This window comes from Urocampus carinirostris, chromosome 2 (assembly GCF_059441175.1).
Source record: "Urocampus carinirostris isolate Australia breed hairy pipefish chromosome 2, RoL_Ucar_1.0, whole genome shotgun sequence".
Classification (NCBI taxonomy): Eukaryota; Metazoa; Chordata; class Actinopteri; order Syngnathiformes; family Syngnathidae; genus Urocampus; species Urocampus carinirostris.
This window is the reverse complement of record NC_142350.1, coordinates 54,042,792-54,060,633: the sequence shown is the minus strand read 5'-3', so window position 1 is coordinate 54,060,633 and position 17,842 is coordinate 54,042,792. Positions and strand designations below refer to the sequence as shown.

Genomic DNA, 17,842 nt, shown 5'->3' with positions numbered 1-17,842 from the left:
GCAATGTCGCAATGGGGGGGATTTCAATGGGTACACAGACAGCTCATTTCCCACACCACTTTCCGAATCATCAGGCGAGCAGTGCGTAGGAAAAGTCTCCACTCTCCTGTTTGAAGGAAAGACATTTGTCGCAAAGAGCAATCAATTTAAAATATTTTTCCTCAATGATGTGCACTGTGATTGTTTCATCTATTCGTGCGACGTATGCTGGAATATTAGCAAAACAATTCAAAATGTCATTTACTTTGTCAACTTGCATTGGGTGCCCCGAACCCTTTTAAAAATACATGAATTATTGAAACCTGCATTTTTTTTAAACACTCATAGGTCAACAGTTTCACTTTACATGAGCCTAACTTAAGAGTGAGTTGACATAATATTTTATCGTGCCACAATGGGTACCCGAAAACCGAAAACCTTGCGAAATGCAGGGCAAAAAAAAAAAAAAAAAAACGAAGTAAAAAGGTGTTGCCTTGGGAACTTCGGGTCTCTATAGTTTGTATTATTTTATTGCTTTTTAGCACAAAATTTTGGTTTCACCTCCCAATACAGAAGCATATAGTGGTCAGATAACACACATAGTCCCTATAAACACAAATTCCATACACTACTTTTGACAACCAATTCCTAAATTTCACGATGTTCCAGAAAGGCCACAAAATCATACTTCTTTATATATTTTAATAGTGCATCGACAACAGTGTACGACCAGTATTTACATGTATTTTGCAAAACCCACAAAAATACCCACAGAATAAGTTAATAGTGTAAAAAACACTGTAATATGGATGGCTATCAATCAATCCCAGATATTCTTGGTCCTGTAGTGTAGCAAATCTGTAATGCCCGGCGGAAGCCTGTAGGGAGAGGGAAAGCTCCAGTAACAGACCGATCCTCACATTAGTAACAGCTTTTTCTCCTTTTTGTTTTAGTTGGCCTGCAACGTCAATAGCGGCAGTGCTCATCCGTCGCCGTCACGATGACGTCCATCCAGATTCTCATGGCGACCGCATTGGAGGCTACCAGGAAGAAGAGGCGGTCGTACGTCTTGACGCAGAATGTCAAGCTGGGCCGGGGCGACTGCAAAAGAGAGGATAAGACGATAAGTGATGCTATTTATCTTGGAGATAAGCATTGGTCAGATATGTCTAGAGTTTACGACCATTCGACTTACGAAAAACGGTAGATACGAACTTTTTTTTCCCGGGATGTCAAAAAATATCCGGCAGTGCTGTAAGATAGATTTTGTATGTGTGCACCCAGCATCCACCCAGGAGAAAAAATCCGCTTCCTCTTCCTAGTTTGTGTGTAAACTTCTTTTTATTGTTTAATATCTTGTGCAACCATTCACTATGGTTGGTTTGAAGTGTAAAGAAGAGGCGAGCCGTTTCATTTGAAATCAAGTGGAATAAGAAAGTATGATGCGGTTGAGAAAATGGTTTGATTGCTATTTTTGGCCAGTCTCTACCACAGAGGAGGTCCACTTGAAGCGCATCTCCCAAAAGTAAGTTAAACTCAACTTTATTCCTCTTTATAGAGCATATCATTTTATCAAATGTTTATTTTTTGTACAAAACAATACAGGTTACTTATACAAGCCTTAAACATACTTGTATAAACCTTAAACATACAAAATATAGCTTGGAAGCAACTTAGGAACAAATTCAACTTACGAACGATCGTCCGTAAGTAGTAGGGCAGCGTCTGAACAATTAAAAAAAAACTACATGAATATCTCCTCATGTAAAGCTGTTTAGAATTGTATAACTTGGGACAGTCAATAATCAGATTGCTTGTAAAATGAGATATCGTTAAAGGGACAGTGTCTATTATTTGACTTTGTATTGTGGGGTGCAACTGAAAAGGAGTGTAAAAAAACAAAAGGAAGAAAACAAACTACTGAGACTCAAAGTAATCAAAGTGCACCATTTTTCTTCCTTTCTTGGCCAGCCTTTTTGAGGTTTTTGGGTACCCGTAGCAGAAAAATAGATGAGGCTCATTTTATGTAAAACCTAAAAGTACTTAGATGAAAGTTTATGTCCATAAGAAAGTTCCTGTATGTTTGCAATTTTTTTCAAATCAATCTTTTTTTTCTTTTTGTACCACTAGGAGGCCCTAAATAATACACACTGTCCCTTTAACACTGAAGTGAACAGTAATATTCATTAGAGCAGAAATAATACATTCGCAAATAATCATAAAAAGAAACTGTGAGCTTAGGTTGTTTTTAGCATATTAACACGGAACACTTAAAAGTGGATGGCCTCCTGGTTAGAATTGGGCCCCAAAGCTTTAGCTCAAACAATGTAATGTCATGAAAAATGTACACACACACATATATATATATATATATATATATATATATATATATATATATATATATATATATATATATATATATATATATATATATATATATATATATATATATATATACCCTCTCATCCCTGTTTATAAGTGAAGAAATTTGCTAAGTTTGACTGGTATGCAATAAATATATCCAACAAGAACACATACATGACGGAAAAATCCTGAAGTCCAAAAATCTTAATGGAGTACGTTAGCAGTTTGCTAAATCTTATCTCACGGTGCCATCTAGCGGCTTCAATAGGCATCGCTATTGTCAAAATAGCGTCTGCTCGCATTATATAAACAAAGTGTAGAGGTGTAGCGACTCACGGAGGCAGCCGTTCGCAGGTGGTCATAGTAAACCTCTTCCACCGCCTGGAAGTATATAACGCCTTTCAGCTTCCTCTCGTCACAATCTGAGTAACATTTACAAGATGTTTTGAGTCACTGTCAAGTTCTTCTATTATACAAACAAATAATACGAGAAGATGAAGAAATAGCCAGGGCACCTGTGTAGTAAGCAAGCCTTCGATGGTCCACGTCAAAGAGGAACCACCTTTTCTTCCAGGTCTTGACCCGGCCCCCTCGCTTGGTGAGGAAACCGGCGCACCGGCGAGACGTCAGGCGAAGTTCGGCGCAGGCCGACACGCCGTGGCCCAGGGACTCCACGTGGGCGCGCAGGTCAAAATTCGGGCAGAGGGATAGAGGCAGCTTCTGATGCAGACGATCACAGCACATCAAGTATGCAACACAAAATAAAGAAAGATAAATATTGAATGTGTTTGAAGGAGCTGTAGGGAATTTGGAACGTTTTCATGTTATTATTGCAGCCTCAGCTCATTTATGACGCACGTGCAAGTACTCGCATTTCTTAGAAACCCTTGAATAAACTCTTCTTTTTTTCCTGTCTTATTAGGGTTTGGGTTGGCGTTTGGACTCTAGGAGGCCTTTTTTAAATTTTACCTATTTCATGCTACATTAAGAAAACCGGAACAAAACCCACAAGGACGAGCATGACTTTACTTTGCATTACTCCCCCCAGTTCCCCTATTCCTCCGACCTAATGTCTTCTACCCAGAACAGTTTTGCTAAATGAAGGATAAAAGCAGTAGAAAACAAAGCAAAATGGCTCTTTAAACTCAGTTGGGCATTGTTAAAACGTACCGAAAAGAGAATTAATTTAACTTTCAACTTTTGCAAGGACATCTTAAACGACAGACTCCACCTTTTAAAGGTCAGGTATAAATTATCTTATGAGCTCAAAATGCGGACTTGCCTAGCCGAGGTTTCCAACTCAGCCCCAAAAAAATTCCTGTGGCCATATAATTCCTTATTGTAACCTAATTTTGTCATAATAATTTAAGGCAGCATGGAGGCTGAGTGGTAAGCGTATCTGTGGCACAGTTCCCAGGTCATGTGATCAAACCTTCCTGTATGGAGTTTGCATGTTCTCCCCATGTGTGGGTTTCCTCTGGGCACTCCGGTTTCCTCCCACATTGCAAAAACATGCATGTCAGGTGAATTTGCCAGTCCAAATTGTCCCTAGGTGTGAATGAGAATTGTCTGTCTGTGTGCCCTGTGACTGGTGGCAAACAGTTCAGGGTATCCCCTGCCCACTGCCCGAGGATAACTGGGATGGGCTCCAGCACCCCCGCGGCCCTACTGAGAATAAGTGGTGCAGCTAATGAGATGAGATTTAGTATTTAATATTGTTTAAATCATGAGTCTCCAATGTGGTGCCTGTGGGCACAAGGGTGCCTCCTAAGGTGCCAGCAGACCTGTTCTGACAATAGCTCACCAATGCTAGGTCATTGTGATTTTCTTGTCAAATGATTTTTTTTTTAGTGGTTTACTGAGTCTATTTAGCCGTACTTCCAATAATTAACCTGGTAATAACCTGGTAATAACATAATAAGATGATATGTTGTCATTTTAGAAATGCATATCAAACTGGGTGCCCTTTGCGCTAACTAGTACCAAAAAGTAGCTCTTAGTTTGAAAAAAGTTAGAGCATCCTGGTTTAAATAGCTTCAAGTTAATTAAGAATGCTTCTTAAAATGAGCAAAATTACCTGCTGCAACAAATAATTTTGATTTATGACTTCACTAAAAGTAATTCAACTAAATTGGGTAAAACATATTTAAAATTTGAGAAATTGTCTTCCAGATCATTTATTTAAACTTTTGTAGTGGGTTTTGTGTGCCCTGCGATTGGCAGGCAACCAGTTCAGGGTGTCCCCCTGCCCACTGCCCAATAATTGCTGGGATGGGCTCCAGCACCCCCGCGACCCTACTGAGGATAAGCGGTGCAGCTAATGAGATGAGATAAGGTTTTGTAGTAAAACTATACAAATTATTCATTTTTGGTTGGGGGTTGAACAACATGCTTTTTATATCTGTAATTCAATTTAATGTAGTATGTGTTTTGTATCCTGATAGCTTACCTCAGGAGAATTTACTGGAGATGTGATCGGGTTCTCCTCCAATTCTGCCCTGTGTGGATTTTCAGATTCTGTAGTTTCTGGCCTGGGTGAGTTGAGCTCTCGTTGTCTTCTCTCCTCCAAAGATAATCGCTGTCGCTCTTCCTGCGTCCAACCAACAAAGACATGAATCTTGGAAAATAATGTTAGGTCCGCGCCTGAGGTTTCCACTCCACTCACCCTCTCTCTTAGGAGCCTCTCTCGTTCTGCTTTGGCCTCCCTTAACTTCCGCTCTATCTCCACCAGATCCATTAAGCAAGGACTGTGTTTGAGAGGTAACAGTCACAAAAGCCCTCCCAAAATTCGTTTTGATGCTCTGAAATCTCAGAGAGCGGCACAAAACTGACCTGGCAGCGCGAGAGCCTGGCGTGCTAAGCACGAGGCGCTCGTAGCCGTTGGTGGTATCAGCGCTGTGGCCGGCTACATGCCCGTTGTGGAGTCGGTGCGGGGGCGAGGAGAGGGGGGAAGCTCGCGCTTCCTGAGGATGGCTGATAGCTGGGGGTGTCCTCACCAAACCTGCCACAGGAGGAAGACGAGGATGTTAGGAGCTTTGTGGGACGTTTTTGTGGCGGGACACTTTGACTCTAGTCAGATACTTTTTCTAATATCCAAGGGTATTTACCACTTTTTCTGGACTATAAGGCTGATTGAAAAACCCCTAATTGGCCAGAAATTTGAACATGCCCCTTATAATCTGGTATGTGGACAAAATTGGAAATGCATCACCGTTTTTGTGCAATTATTGATTAATCGATACATTTTAACGCTTACCAAAATTGCATAACAATAATGGGAACGGACATCGAACCAGATAGCAATAGTAAGAGCACCAAATCCTAACCATCAGGCCGCTAGGGACATGGATGGATGTTCTCAATTGCATGACATAAGCTGCAACGAGAATTGAACCCAGATTTTGGTGGGCAGAGCGCCGAATCCTATCCACAAGACCACTAGGGATTCAAATGACATATGAAAAGGCATTAGGTCAAAACTCATTATCACATTATTTTTAGTAGTGGCACCAGATATGCTTAAGAAATGAGGAAACACAAACTGATTGAAAATCGGTATAAAATGTACTTAACCTTTTTTCAGCTCAAATTAAGCATTGTAAGTGACAAACGTTTTTAGTACATGCGGCGTTCATGGATATCTTGGCCTGAGTACTTAGGATGGCCTAAGTACTGCAAAGCTGTTCTCTTTATTCAGTTCAGATGGAATGAATTACTTCCATTAATGCCTTTTATTCATTCAGTTCAGAATCTTGTGCACTTTGTCAAGACTTTACAGATCAGCGATAAAATGCTGTATTTAAGAGGTCCCCAACCTTTAATGTACCACTGATTTAATGCCCAACAATATTTTCGCAGTTCGGGCCAATAGTCAAGTCGCGTCATGTTTCCTTGTTTAGCCCTTAATCAGAAAGAGGCTCAAAGGGCTGCACAGACCACAGATGATTGCAAACCACAGACTATTATTACACTATCCCCTGATCTAAAACCTACATAAGGCCAAGGAAAAACTCAAAAATCTCAGCATGAGGTAAATGAAGAAACCTTGAGAAGGGACCGCACATGAGGTCATCCCCTTCCAGGATGACCAGGCTGCAATAGATGTAAAAAAAGGATAAAAACGGTCACCAATAACCAATGACTATTTAACTAAGCCCCTAGTTGGGGACCTTCAGGAAATGAAGGGTATTCCATGCGAGAAATAGCCCAAAAATTGAAGATCTCCTACAACGTTGTGTACTACTCTCCTTTCAGAGAACAACACAAACAAGCTCTATCCAGAGCAGAAAGAGAAGTGGGAGGCACAACCAAGCAAAAGGACAAGTACATTAGAGTCTCTAGTTTGAGGAACAGACGCCTGTAACATCAAACATTTGGTACCATGACTAGAAATTGTGTGATAATGAAATATTGCCTTTTCTTGAATCTTCTGCATCCCTTAGTGGTCTTGTGGACAGGAACTGACATGCGCTCCTCGCAAATGACTATTTTTTTGGGGGTGCGCCTTATAGTGTGTAAAATACTGTATATTCTAATGTTTGAGTGAGGTGTCCAAATCTTTGAGTGCATCCTTTGCCTGTAGATAATATTGCACCAAAGAAGAGACTTCAAACTGGCTCATCAAGTCAATCCGGCTTTTCCCCATCAATCTCTTTATTTTTTTTGTTGTCTTTACCACCCCTCGCCCGGCAAGCCTTTCATTCAATTGCACAATCCTCAACAAACATTCGAGACAAACGAGGGAACGGTTGGTGCAACCGCTCACCCTGGGCCGAGAGTGGTCTGTCTTTCAGTCGGCCGCTGCGGTGCGAACTCCGCCGCCGGGGAAGCGTGCCGGCATCCTTGCACGGTTCCTAAAATGTTAAAAAAAAACATGAACATGCACAGCACCTTTCTTACTCTATTTTTTTCCTTTTAAACCGTACCTGAAGAGGTTTGTGAACGCTTAAAGGTGACAGTGACATCACACATGGGGCAGAGCCAGTGAGGTCCGAATGGTTGGCAAAGGGCTTCTTTTCTTCTACAACCTGCAAGGAAACGTGATTAAGGATGGACCGATATGGATTTTTCAGAGCCGATACCGATTACTAGTATTAAGAGGAGGCAGATCACCAATATTTGGAACCGATTTTCCTTTGCTGTAAAAGCTTAAAATTGGCGTAATCATTTTGTAATAATGCAAAAAAAAATTGAGACTATTTGTTATACATTCAAAAAAAACTTTAATAGCTCTCATACTCTTTACAGTGAGACAAAATAGAATTTAAACACAAATAACTTGCCTAATCGTTCACTTAAAACAAAAACTAAGAGTGCAGGAAATAAATTGGGGCTTAGCAGCAACTCATATAAAGGTACATAAAAATGTACATAGCTTACTGATTTATTTTTACAGTAAATAATTAAAAATGTCATTACAACCAACATGACTTAAAATAACTTAAAACAACTTAACTTAAAACAAAAAGTGCATCGAAATTTCAACTGATGTAATGGTCAGAGCTAATCCACTTCAGCTTTGCTTTTAATCAAAAACACACCTGCTTGATTGACAAACTAACGTTGTGATAATAGCTAATATATCACTCTCCACTGAAACATGCTTCCCTAAAACGGGTCAACTACACTTTTTTTGCTATCTTTAAGTCACACACACACATTTCTACCCCAGACATTTTCTCAATATTATCAGCTGTCTTGATTTAAAGGCATGTCGGGTCTCAGGAGTTAGCAGAGCTGCCGCTGTTTACGTCGCTCTAACATTATCCTTCCTGCTTCAGTGATTCCGCCCACAGACGCTTATCCTATCAGAAGGTGTGGGATGGGTCACAGCCGACACAGGAGACAGGCGGAAGGGGGAGAGAGGCTCGGCTCCATCTGAGCTTAAATTATCCAGTTTTAAATAGATTTAATCGGCCCGTCAAATAAAAATGCAGATACCAATATTCGTTAAATTCCCAAATATCTGTGCCTGATAATCGACAGACCTCTACACGTGATGTTGTTATTGTTGTCTTATGGAAGTTTTCATGCTGTCTTCAAATAGTTCCTGGCATTACACATACTTACATACATAATCAAATTCTTAATTTGGCATTAGAAATTTGGTCACTAATTTGTCTCAGTTTTAAGGAGAAAAGACAACACACGAATGCTTTATCAGTGCATGTTGCATTAGCTAGCTACTCATGGCAAAAAATGATGTCAATGATTCATTATTTTTGTGAAAATAAGAAAAAATACTGAAAATATTATTTTATATACACAGTATGTCACAAACGATAACACACCCTTCACATTTCTGCAGAGATTTCATTATGATGTTAAAAAGAACATCACTGAAGAAACATCGCTTTGACACGATGAAAAGTAGCCACAAAGGCCGTGGGTTACAGGAAAGATATCCTGTGGTCTGATGAGACAAAGATTAATTTATCTGGCTCAGATGGTGTGAAGCATGTGTGGCGGCAACGAGGTGAGGAGTAGAAACGTGTTTGAGTTGTGCCTAAAGTCAAGCATGGTGTTGGGAATGTCATGGTTTGGGGCTGCATGAGTGCAACTGGAATTGGGGAGTTGCATTTCAAAAAGGGAAACACAAATTTAAGGATGCAATGTGAACAACTGGAGCAGAGAATGGTCTCCTCCATGACCAGGAGGATTAAAGTGGTTCTGCAAAATCATAATAGAATGCCAGGAACATTTCTTTGAGGGTGTACTCACTTTTGTTACCATAGGTTTAGCGACTATATTTTGAGTTTTTTTTTTAAATAAATTCATACTGCTCTATAAGCTTTACACAGACTACATTAGTTGTGTCAAAGTGATGTTTCTTCAGTGTGGTTCAATCAAACAGATTGATGAAATCTCTGCAGAAATGTGAGTAAAGGGGTGTACTTACTTTTGTGACGTACTGTATTTAGTAATTGTACGATTCAGTTCAAGCATATTTTGACTTATTTTTCTTACAACTAAAACAAATACAAATCATGAAATTAAATGAACATTTCTACTTCTGGTGAAGTGCTTCTCATGAACCATGAAAACTCATCACTGCCCCCCTGTGGTCTAGAACAGGGCTCAGCAACCAAATATGTTGAGACTAAAAAAATGTCTGAAGAATCAAAAATAAAGGTAAAAAAGAGGTTTTATACATAAAACATCCTCATTTAATATTTACAGCACTCCCAAACATAATACATATCAGAATGGATAGATAGTGAGATTTTTATTTCCATTATCTTCAAAGATACTTTGTGAATTCCCAACAAAGTGTATGCGGAGTGAATCGCCGGGAACAAACGCGAGGTTACAGAACTACTGCTGACAAATCCTCTTACTCACGTCCCGTCCTAGGTACTCACAAAAGATCCCAGATGTGAACTCATAACATAAACAGAAAGTCATAAAGCCTTGATGATCAACACTTTAACCTCCTGCTCCTGACTGGATTTTGGTATTTGCTTAAACTCGCCAAGATTGCAGTTTGGCTTTGTCTCGCCCGGCTTGATGCTCGACTCAAAGACACGCAAGCGACTCCGCGCTCGTCACACGCCTGCGGGGAGCACGAGTCGAGCGCCGAGTTGATTTATTAGCAAGTCGTGCTGTCATGCGCCTATCTGCAAACATCTGCTCCTTCCTCGACGCGCGACTCATTTAGTGACTCAACGCCAGCTCATTTCTGCGCTTACCTTCTCGTATCCTGTCAAAGTTGCTTTTCACTCCCATGTCCTTGCAGCACTCACGCGCGCTTAACTCGCTCCTCCTCAAGCTCATCCTTCCCTTATGATTGGATGGGTTTGTACTTTCTCTCCCTCTCTCGCCCGTTTCACTCAGTTGGCTATCGGCTTTTATTTACGGAGCTCGAAACATATTGAGTAAAAATCACTGTTTTTGGCTACCTAGTCAAATAGAATATACTTTCATGTGCCGGGGTACGTAGTTTGAGGTGTCCCTAAAAAAAAGACATTTGAATATTTTTTCCATTATTCTGTTAACAATGTCCAACTGATTCAAGGAGCCTCTATATATATAATTTCCCTCCATGCCTATCTACTTTTATTTTACTTTTACCTTCGGTGGTCCCGCCACGGAGCGCATTACAATGGAAGAAAGGAGGCAGGGGCGAGTGATTTCCCGCGCGTAGTTGCGTTTTTATTATTCTGGGATGGGAATGGTGAAAGAAAAGCAGAGTTTCCAAAACAGTCCAAGTGGCAACCCAAACCCCCAAAAGTTGAAAAAGGAAGAGTTTATTTGAGCGCTTCTAAGAATTTCACGTACCTGCACACGCAACAAAAGTTGCTTGACAGTGTGCAATGATGATTTTATCTTTTTATCTAATAATGATTGTGTCTTCATTCTTCCAAACTCCCGATGTTGCACGTGCAAGTAAGTTTCGTAAGGATAGCATTTTTTACACATTCTCGTATAAACTCTTCTTTTTTCATCTTTCTTTGGGTTTGGGTTGGCGTTTGGAGTACTTGAAACAAGCCTTTTCTTAATATCACCATTTTTAAGCTACACATGGTTCGAGTATGATGTTCCATTCTAGCACCCCCCCTACCCCCACTTCCTTCAACCTAAAATCTTCCGACCCAAACAATTTTCCTAAAGTAAGATGAAAACAGATGGGCAAAGTGAAAAATAAAGCATAAGGGCTCTTTGAACTCAGTTGGGCATTGTTAACACATACTTAATAGAGAAAGTATTTATTAGCAGCTAATTGAAGGACACATCAAACGATGCACCCCATCTTTAAAAAGGATTTTTAGACTAAAATAATCCTGAATAGATATGAAGATGAATCTTGGATTGTTTTTCAGGTCTTTCATTGTCTTTTTATTTTTGACATTCAGCTTAATTTTTCAGTCTATTCAACAATGCTCCTAAAAAGAAATCAGCTGTAATTACTTAGAGAGCTAAGTTAACCCAAATTGGACATTGTCTTGCAAAAACGATCTTGCAAAACATAACGGCTTCAATTACAGCCGCAGTTAAGTCGATTGTTCCAAGTGCTAACCATGTGAGTGGAGTGCATGAGGTCTCTCCTCTGCTTCGTTAGGGCTTCTAGTTCTCGCTTCTTCTCACCCTCCATGTCCTTCAGTTGCGTCTCCAGCAGATGTACTCGCTCCTGGACGGGGGGAAAAAAAAGAGTTAAGTTAGCATTACGAGAACATTGAGGAGGTGTGGATGTTTTGGAGACGAGCTGTCACAGGTCAGTGAGTCAGTGCAAATCTTTGCTGAACAACACCTCTGTTCATTCCTCACCCATCAATCTGTCTAACACGCATGGTTATCTGAGTTGCTTTTCATGTGACCTGCTGCAGCCTTGCAGCATGACAGTCTTTAGGAAAAACATGACTTGCTCATGTTTCGGACGTACACTTCTTCTCAGTGAGGCTTAACTCCAATAAGAATAGTACAGTAATCCCTCATTTTTCACAGGGGTTGCGTTCCAAAAAGGTCCAGCGACAATCAAAACCCGCAAAGTAGAAGAAACATTTATGTATTTATGAATTACTTGAAACTACATTGAAACCAAAGAACCAACTCACTTTACAGGCTCAAGCATTTGTTCAACAAATAAAAGTACTGTACTTTATAAAACTTTTCTTATACAAATAAGTTCTGTACTCTCAATTTAGAATTTAAAAAAAAAATCTTTCTGCCCTATTGTACTACTGTATTGATTAAATCATTCCGTGCCGGACGTTTCTCAGACATTTTCTCTCAAATGGGAAGCCAATTTGTATTTTTTTTTAAATATATATATTTTTCAATAAATCCTTTTTGGGTTTTTAGTTTAGTATCCAAACACTGTTTTAGTATACATTTTTAAAAACTTATATATATATATATTTATATATATATATTTTAGCCTTCTTTTAGCATGTCGAGTAGTCCAACTTTGTTAGTGATAGAAAGCATGTTCCTCTGTCTCTCGGGTCCCGAGCATTTTGTTGACATGATTGCTTTTAGAGAAATTTGAAATAAATAAAGAGATTTGCGCATAAGTAATGTAGCTTTGTCATTATAGACGTACAGGCTGACACATTCAGAAAAGGGGCAGGGTGACTGTTAAGCCATTCAGAATGCAGAACACAAAGCACCAGTAAATCCTCGAAGTTGCGAAACCGCGAAAAGTAATCTATGCTACAACGAGTGATTACTGTGAAAATAGTTTATTTACTATGGCGACGAGGTTGAAAGGTTATGGTTTCAAATTTAGTGACTAATAGCTTGTGAAGGACAACGAGGATCCAAAAGTGACATATTCACCTGAGCTTTGTTGACAGAAAGCAGCTGGCAGGAAATTTCTTTCTCCAAGTTCTCCTTAGACAGGTCATCCTCACCCGTTCCTGCCTCCTCCTCGTCCATGCCGCTCTCCTGCTCCAAAACACGAAACTCCCAATCTTCGAAGGACCGGATGGCCGCCTCCATCGCCTCTTTGTCCTGCAGTATCAAATTAGATACGTCTTTAAGTGAGATTATTTGGTGTTTTGAAGTAAAAGAGTTTGTAGTTAGTCTTGGAGAAGAGATTTTTGTTTGAAGTTAACTCTCCAAAGAAAACTCTTGTTCCATTGGAAAATAGTTTCGCTAAAATGCACACTGCATCCTTTGTGGTTTCATCAGGGTCTGCTTCAAGCTTTCTATTTCTTCCCAAAAATAATGAAGGACATTGATGAAGTTTTGAAATGACCCGAGGCAGTCGGACGTTATATGTCAAAATGCAGCCATTTGTTAAAGAAAGCAAACTCCATGACTTAAATCAGTCTGATATTTATAAGACAAAGAAAAATCAAAATAAACCAAAACTCAATACGTACTTACCAATCATTAATAACACGTATAGTAATACCGACAAGGTGTACCTTTGAATAAACCCCTGTTTTTTTTAAAAGTATTGACAATTCAGGCAGGGGGAAGCGAATCTAACAAAGATACAATACGAAGCTCACAACGATGGCAACCAAAAATGTTGAGTCAAAGCAGATTAAAGCTACAAAAAAAAAATAATAAAAAAAATAAAAGCCTTGCAAAAAAGATTCCTGCATGAAAGTTACTCTTTTTATATTTATTCTGAAAAAAAAATTACAGCTTTGAAAAACACCAAGGTTGCTTGATTTTTGTTTGTCATCCTACATAAACCATATTTAAAAATATGTATTCCCCTGCATCTTCTATTTCTGATTCCAAGCATTTTTTAAAAAGCTTCTTTTATCCATTATGGCGGCTCTAGAGCTGCATGTGGCTGACCCCCGTGCTTGGGTGTCCAATACTTTTAAAATGTTATTTCACCTAATTATTCTACAAAAAGGATTGGATCTCTGAGTCATATTTTCAAAATCCTGAGAAAGACAAGTTAAAACTATCGTTAAATAAGAAAATGAATATTACTAACGCAACAATATTTTTTCCCCACGCAGGTGTTCTGAAGAAAATCTAGCAGACTTTTGAATATGGGTTTTCAGTCCTGTTAAGGGATTTAAACAAGAGCTGAAGTTTTATAAACTGATTTGGGGTATGTCACATTTCCAAGACTAGATTGGAGTTTCCATACCTTTCAAACAATTATTTCAACACAAAGGGTTGAGGTTCAACATACGGTTTTCAAACTGAATAGGCTTTCACTAAGTGGTAACATCTTTACGCTTTGTTTTGGGTTACAAATAATTTAAAGGGTTTATTGTTACAGAGTAGGATTTCAACCAAAGGATACAGTTCTAGTTAAAACTCTACAACGCATTTGTGAGAGTTGTTTCGGATCTGGAAGATGTTACCAGCAGAAAACCAGTTGTATGCATGAAACTGTTAGCACACAGTTTTTAAACTCTGGTGTATCTGTCAATCTTAAACTAGTTTTTTGTAATAACATAGTAATAACACTGTTATTACACTGTGTAAAACCAATTCGAATGTGCCCATTCAAAAACCCGTTGCCGCTAGGCCTACAGCACTAGTAGCAGTGGGTTGTGCTGTTGAAGCCAGCACAACTAATTATGGTTTCAATCCTGGTATAGTTTTATGTCAGGTTTAGCTTTTCCAATGAGAATGCAGGCACAGTATTAGGTTACGAAGCCGGCTTTGATTTCAGCTTTCAAACTGGAAATGTGTAAAATGGCGCAATGTTATCCTTCCTGGCAATTGAAGTGTGATTACGGGTTTTTGTGTCACATGTCAGCACAAGATAATCGAGCAAATTGCGACACGTATGATCTTGTTGCGGTCACACCTGCTTTGCGGTTTGCGATATGTAAAGCAATGCGACAAACCCGGTTCCGAGGACACTTTGTCAAATAAAGCACACGCTTGTGTCTTCAACTGACAGGTTTCTCATTTATACAGGACAATCAACATCTTTTGTGGAGCGTGTAAACCGGGGGGAGGGTTTTTTCCGTACAAATCAGGTCCAACAGGTAGGCAACAATAAGTCAAATGTGTCACACTGTTAGAGAAGTCATGAGATTGGATTCAGAATACTTTGTTCATTTGTCAATTAAAAATCTGGGTTTATACACCCTTTCCATGGCCAAATCCGAGCATTTTTAGGGACTTTAATTGCAAATTTTCTAATTTCTCCAGTACCATTAAGAGAAAAAATCCGGTGTGAATCATTTTCATTTGCAGTGCTTCATAAAAATTTTCATATGTGATTTTGAATTTTGGCGTGTGGATTTATTTCGGCATATGATTTTTAGATTTTTTTAGTATTTGTTTTTAAGACAATTCTGTCCTCATATTAGGTGATGGGTAAAAATGACCGCAATATGTAGCTTACATTTTCAGTTGCAGGAAGGTCTTCCCGTCACGAGCGCTATCTTAATGTTCTTCATGGCCATAATTGATTCGTAATCCTTGCATTAAAACACATTTCATGATGTGCTGTGTAGGTGTAGCATGCACCTGTCCTCTTGGGCACGATCCCTAAGTGGGCAATGACACTTAATAGGACAACACCATACAAACTAATGCCAGCTGTCGTTCATTATGAGAGAAGAAATGCAATGGCAAAGCAGAGCCACCAGAGAGCTGCGGTCTGCAACATTTTTAAGCAGACTAGTTGAGAAACATGGCAACAATTTCAAGCATTTACAAGCATGTAACCCAAAATGTAAGCACTTTTCGAGCACGATATTAAACCCCAATCATTTATAAGGATTTCAAGCACCCGTACGATCCCTGAAAAATGGTGGGAACAACAATGTGTGTGGATTTGTGACCACCAGAATTTTTAGGGATATGATTTCGAGAATGAGTTGGGGTTTTGTTCTATGGTTTCACAAACGTTTGGGATTAGACTTTTTTCAATACAGTTTTAGACATTTAAAGTGGGATTTCAAGTGTGTAAGGTTTGGAAATACAAATTCAAGTCTGGGTTACGGTTGTAAATACAGGATTATGGTGTCAAGTTCTGGTTTTAAGAGGAGGTTTAAAGTGTATTCAAAAGAGACAAAGCTGACAATCCTAAATTTGTGTATTATTGAGTAATTCATTTAAAACTACAATAGAGATTTAAATATTGTGTGCATATTTGCTTACTATCATACAAACGTGCAATTCAAAAAATACTCATAAGTTGAGAAATTTACATTTATTTCATATAACGCGAACCTCCCCTAAAAGGAACTGACATAATTAACAGCCATCTTGCTGCTACGGGTACCCCCCCTCCCCCTGATAAAAAGACTTGGTCAAAAAAGTATGAATAAAAATGGTGCGGTTCTGTCACTTTGAGACTCCGTAATTTGTATTCTTCCTTGTTCTTTTTTAGCACTCGTTTTCGGTTGCCCTACACAATACAGCGAAATCCAACGGTCAGATAATAAACACTGTCCCTTTGAGCGTGGTATAGTGTTTTATATATATTTTTAAGATAGGGTATGGCTTTGCAAGACTTGGCTACGGTTTGAAAGTACAGAGGTTATTGTTTCAAAAAAAGACAGTTTCTGGCTACTGTTTTGATAATGGGTCAGATTTTAAAATATATAAAGTATAGTTCTACTTTTGCCGTTTTGAGTTAGGGTTTCAAGACGGGGGGAGACTTTGAATCTAGATTTAAGATACAGTTTTAAAGCAATAGTACAAGTACAAGAATAGATGATTAGTTTATTCGTTATTATCATTTATTTTGACTATTACTGCACACTGTTTGCTGTTTAGACTATTATATCATTGTCGCTATCAGCTGTTCTGTGATTTCTACACACTTTAGGTCTGATCTGCTGTTTGTAACCTTGACGATTTAACAAAAAGGCTCAAGGGAGGATCTTAGGACAGGTAATGGAATTCTCTTTTCCTGAAGGTTTCTCTCCCTGGTCTCTGGGCAAGTTCATAATCTAATGATGTCTTCTCTCCCTATTTTGAGTGTCTGCAAAGTTTCAACTCAACGTTAGGGTCTCAAGTTTGGGTTAAAAATTGGCTTTGTAAAGGTCTTGGCAGATATACTAAAAAACTGACCATGACACAAAGCCAGAAAACACGCCACGCAAATTATGACATTTTTGCCGGGGTCCACTCACGTGGTGCAGCTGAAGAGCGATTCGCTCCCGCTGGCTCTCCGGCTGATTTGGGATCAGCTCTTGGGTCTCCTCGCACTTCTTCCTCAGCTCCTGCACTCTGACCCGCTCCTTTTCCAGACGCTCGCGCTCCTGCTTTTGCCAGGCGGCGGAGGCAAAGAATATAAAATAATTTAAGGGCGTGATCTTGAAACATCTTGTCCTCCGTGGTTACTCCTGTGGAACTGGGAACATGTCGTTTGGTGATAGCATCTTATGTTTATGCTAGTGGATCATTAGCGGGTCCATCTTCGTATTATCATCCAGATTGGGACAGGAAGACATTACACAAACAGGAAATGGAAATATCATGAAGTGTGTGTGCACAGTTGATTCCAGAGCAAGTCATTCCCCTTTGGTACTCAAAGAGATGGACATTATTTTATATAAAAAGGAAATGCAATGTCGAAACTGTGAACAGAACCGCCTTTTTTCGCGAAGCGCGGATGATTTTCCCACGTGTGAAACTTACACTGTTTTACGCCAACTACTTCTATGTAATCAAAACTTAGGGGCCGGTCACAGACATTTGCGGCTGAATCACGGCCAGTAATTTCTGCCTTTGAGGCGGACGCTATAGGACGCATTGAGATCGCCATTCAGACGAGTTACGGCAGTGCATAACACGAGGTCGGAAATTCGCGCGCGGGTGGCAGCGCGAAAAAATTTTGCGCTGTTCAATTCTTGAGAGCGCGTGGACACAGCCTTTCACGAGTTTATCGAGGCTGGACCACGGCCGTAAACTTCTGGCCGTGAAGCAGATGTCGTTGGGCGCTGTTGGACGTTTTGAGACCGCCATATAGACGAGATAGAGCAGTGCTTTACTCGCGGTCGGAAATTTTCACGTGGTTGGCCGCGTTCAAAACTTTTGAGCTGCTCAAAAGTTTGAGCACGTGTTAAACCGCGTGCCGCACACGTGGTCAACACGAGGTAATGACGCGGAAATG

At 39.7% G+C, this 17,842-nt stretch overlaps 1 protein-coding gene across 7 annotated transcripts in view; it reads right to left on the bottom strand.

The window, feature by feature from the left end:
- Window positions 1-661: 661 nt before the first annotated feature.
- Window positions 662-17,842, bottom strand: part of phldb3 (pleckstrin homology-like domain, family B, member 3) — a 40,327-nt gene continuing 23,146 nt past the window's right edge. For 5 of the 7 annotated variants that reach the window (XM_088327093.1, XM_088327098.1, XM_088327097.1 and 2 more), the window contains exons 5-15: window positions 16,860-16,991; window positions 12,619-12,792; window positions 11,360-11,470; window positions 7,269-7,370; window positions 7,109-7,196; window positions 5,176-5,344; window positions 5,009-5,090; window positions 4,793-4,933; window positions 2,859-3,063; window positions 2,680-2,765; window positions 662-1,080 (exon numbers count right to left, since the gene is read on the bottom strand). In XM_088327093.1, the coding sequence (XP_088183219.1) occupies window positions 946-1,080; window positions 2,680-2,765; window positions 2,859-3,063; window positions 4,793-4,933; window positions 5,009-5,090; window positions 5,176-5,344; window positions 7,109-7,196; window positions 7,269-7,370; window positions 11,360-11,470; window positions 12,619-12,792; window positions 16,860-16,991 (1,425 nt within the window). In that variant the 3' untranslated portion in view covers window positions 662-945. The remainder of the gene's footprint in view (window positions 1,081-2,679; window positions 2,766-2,858; window positions 3,064-4,792; window positions 4,934-5,008; window positions 5,091-5,175; window positions 5,345-7,108; window positions 7,197-7,268; window positions 7,371-11,359; window positions 11,471-12,618; window positions 12,793-16,859; window positions 16,992-17,842) is intronic. The other 2 variants (XM_088327095.1, XM_088327094.1) reach the window with 2 other exon arrangements.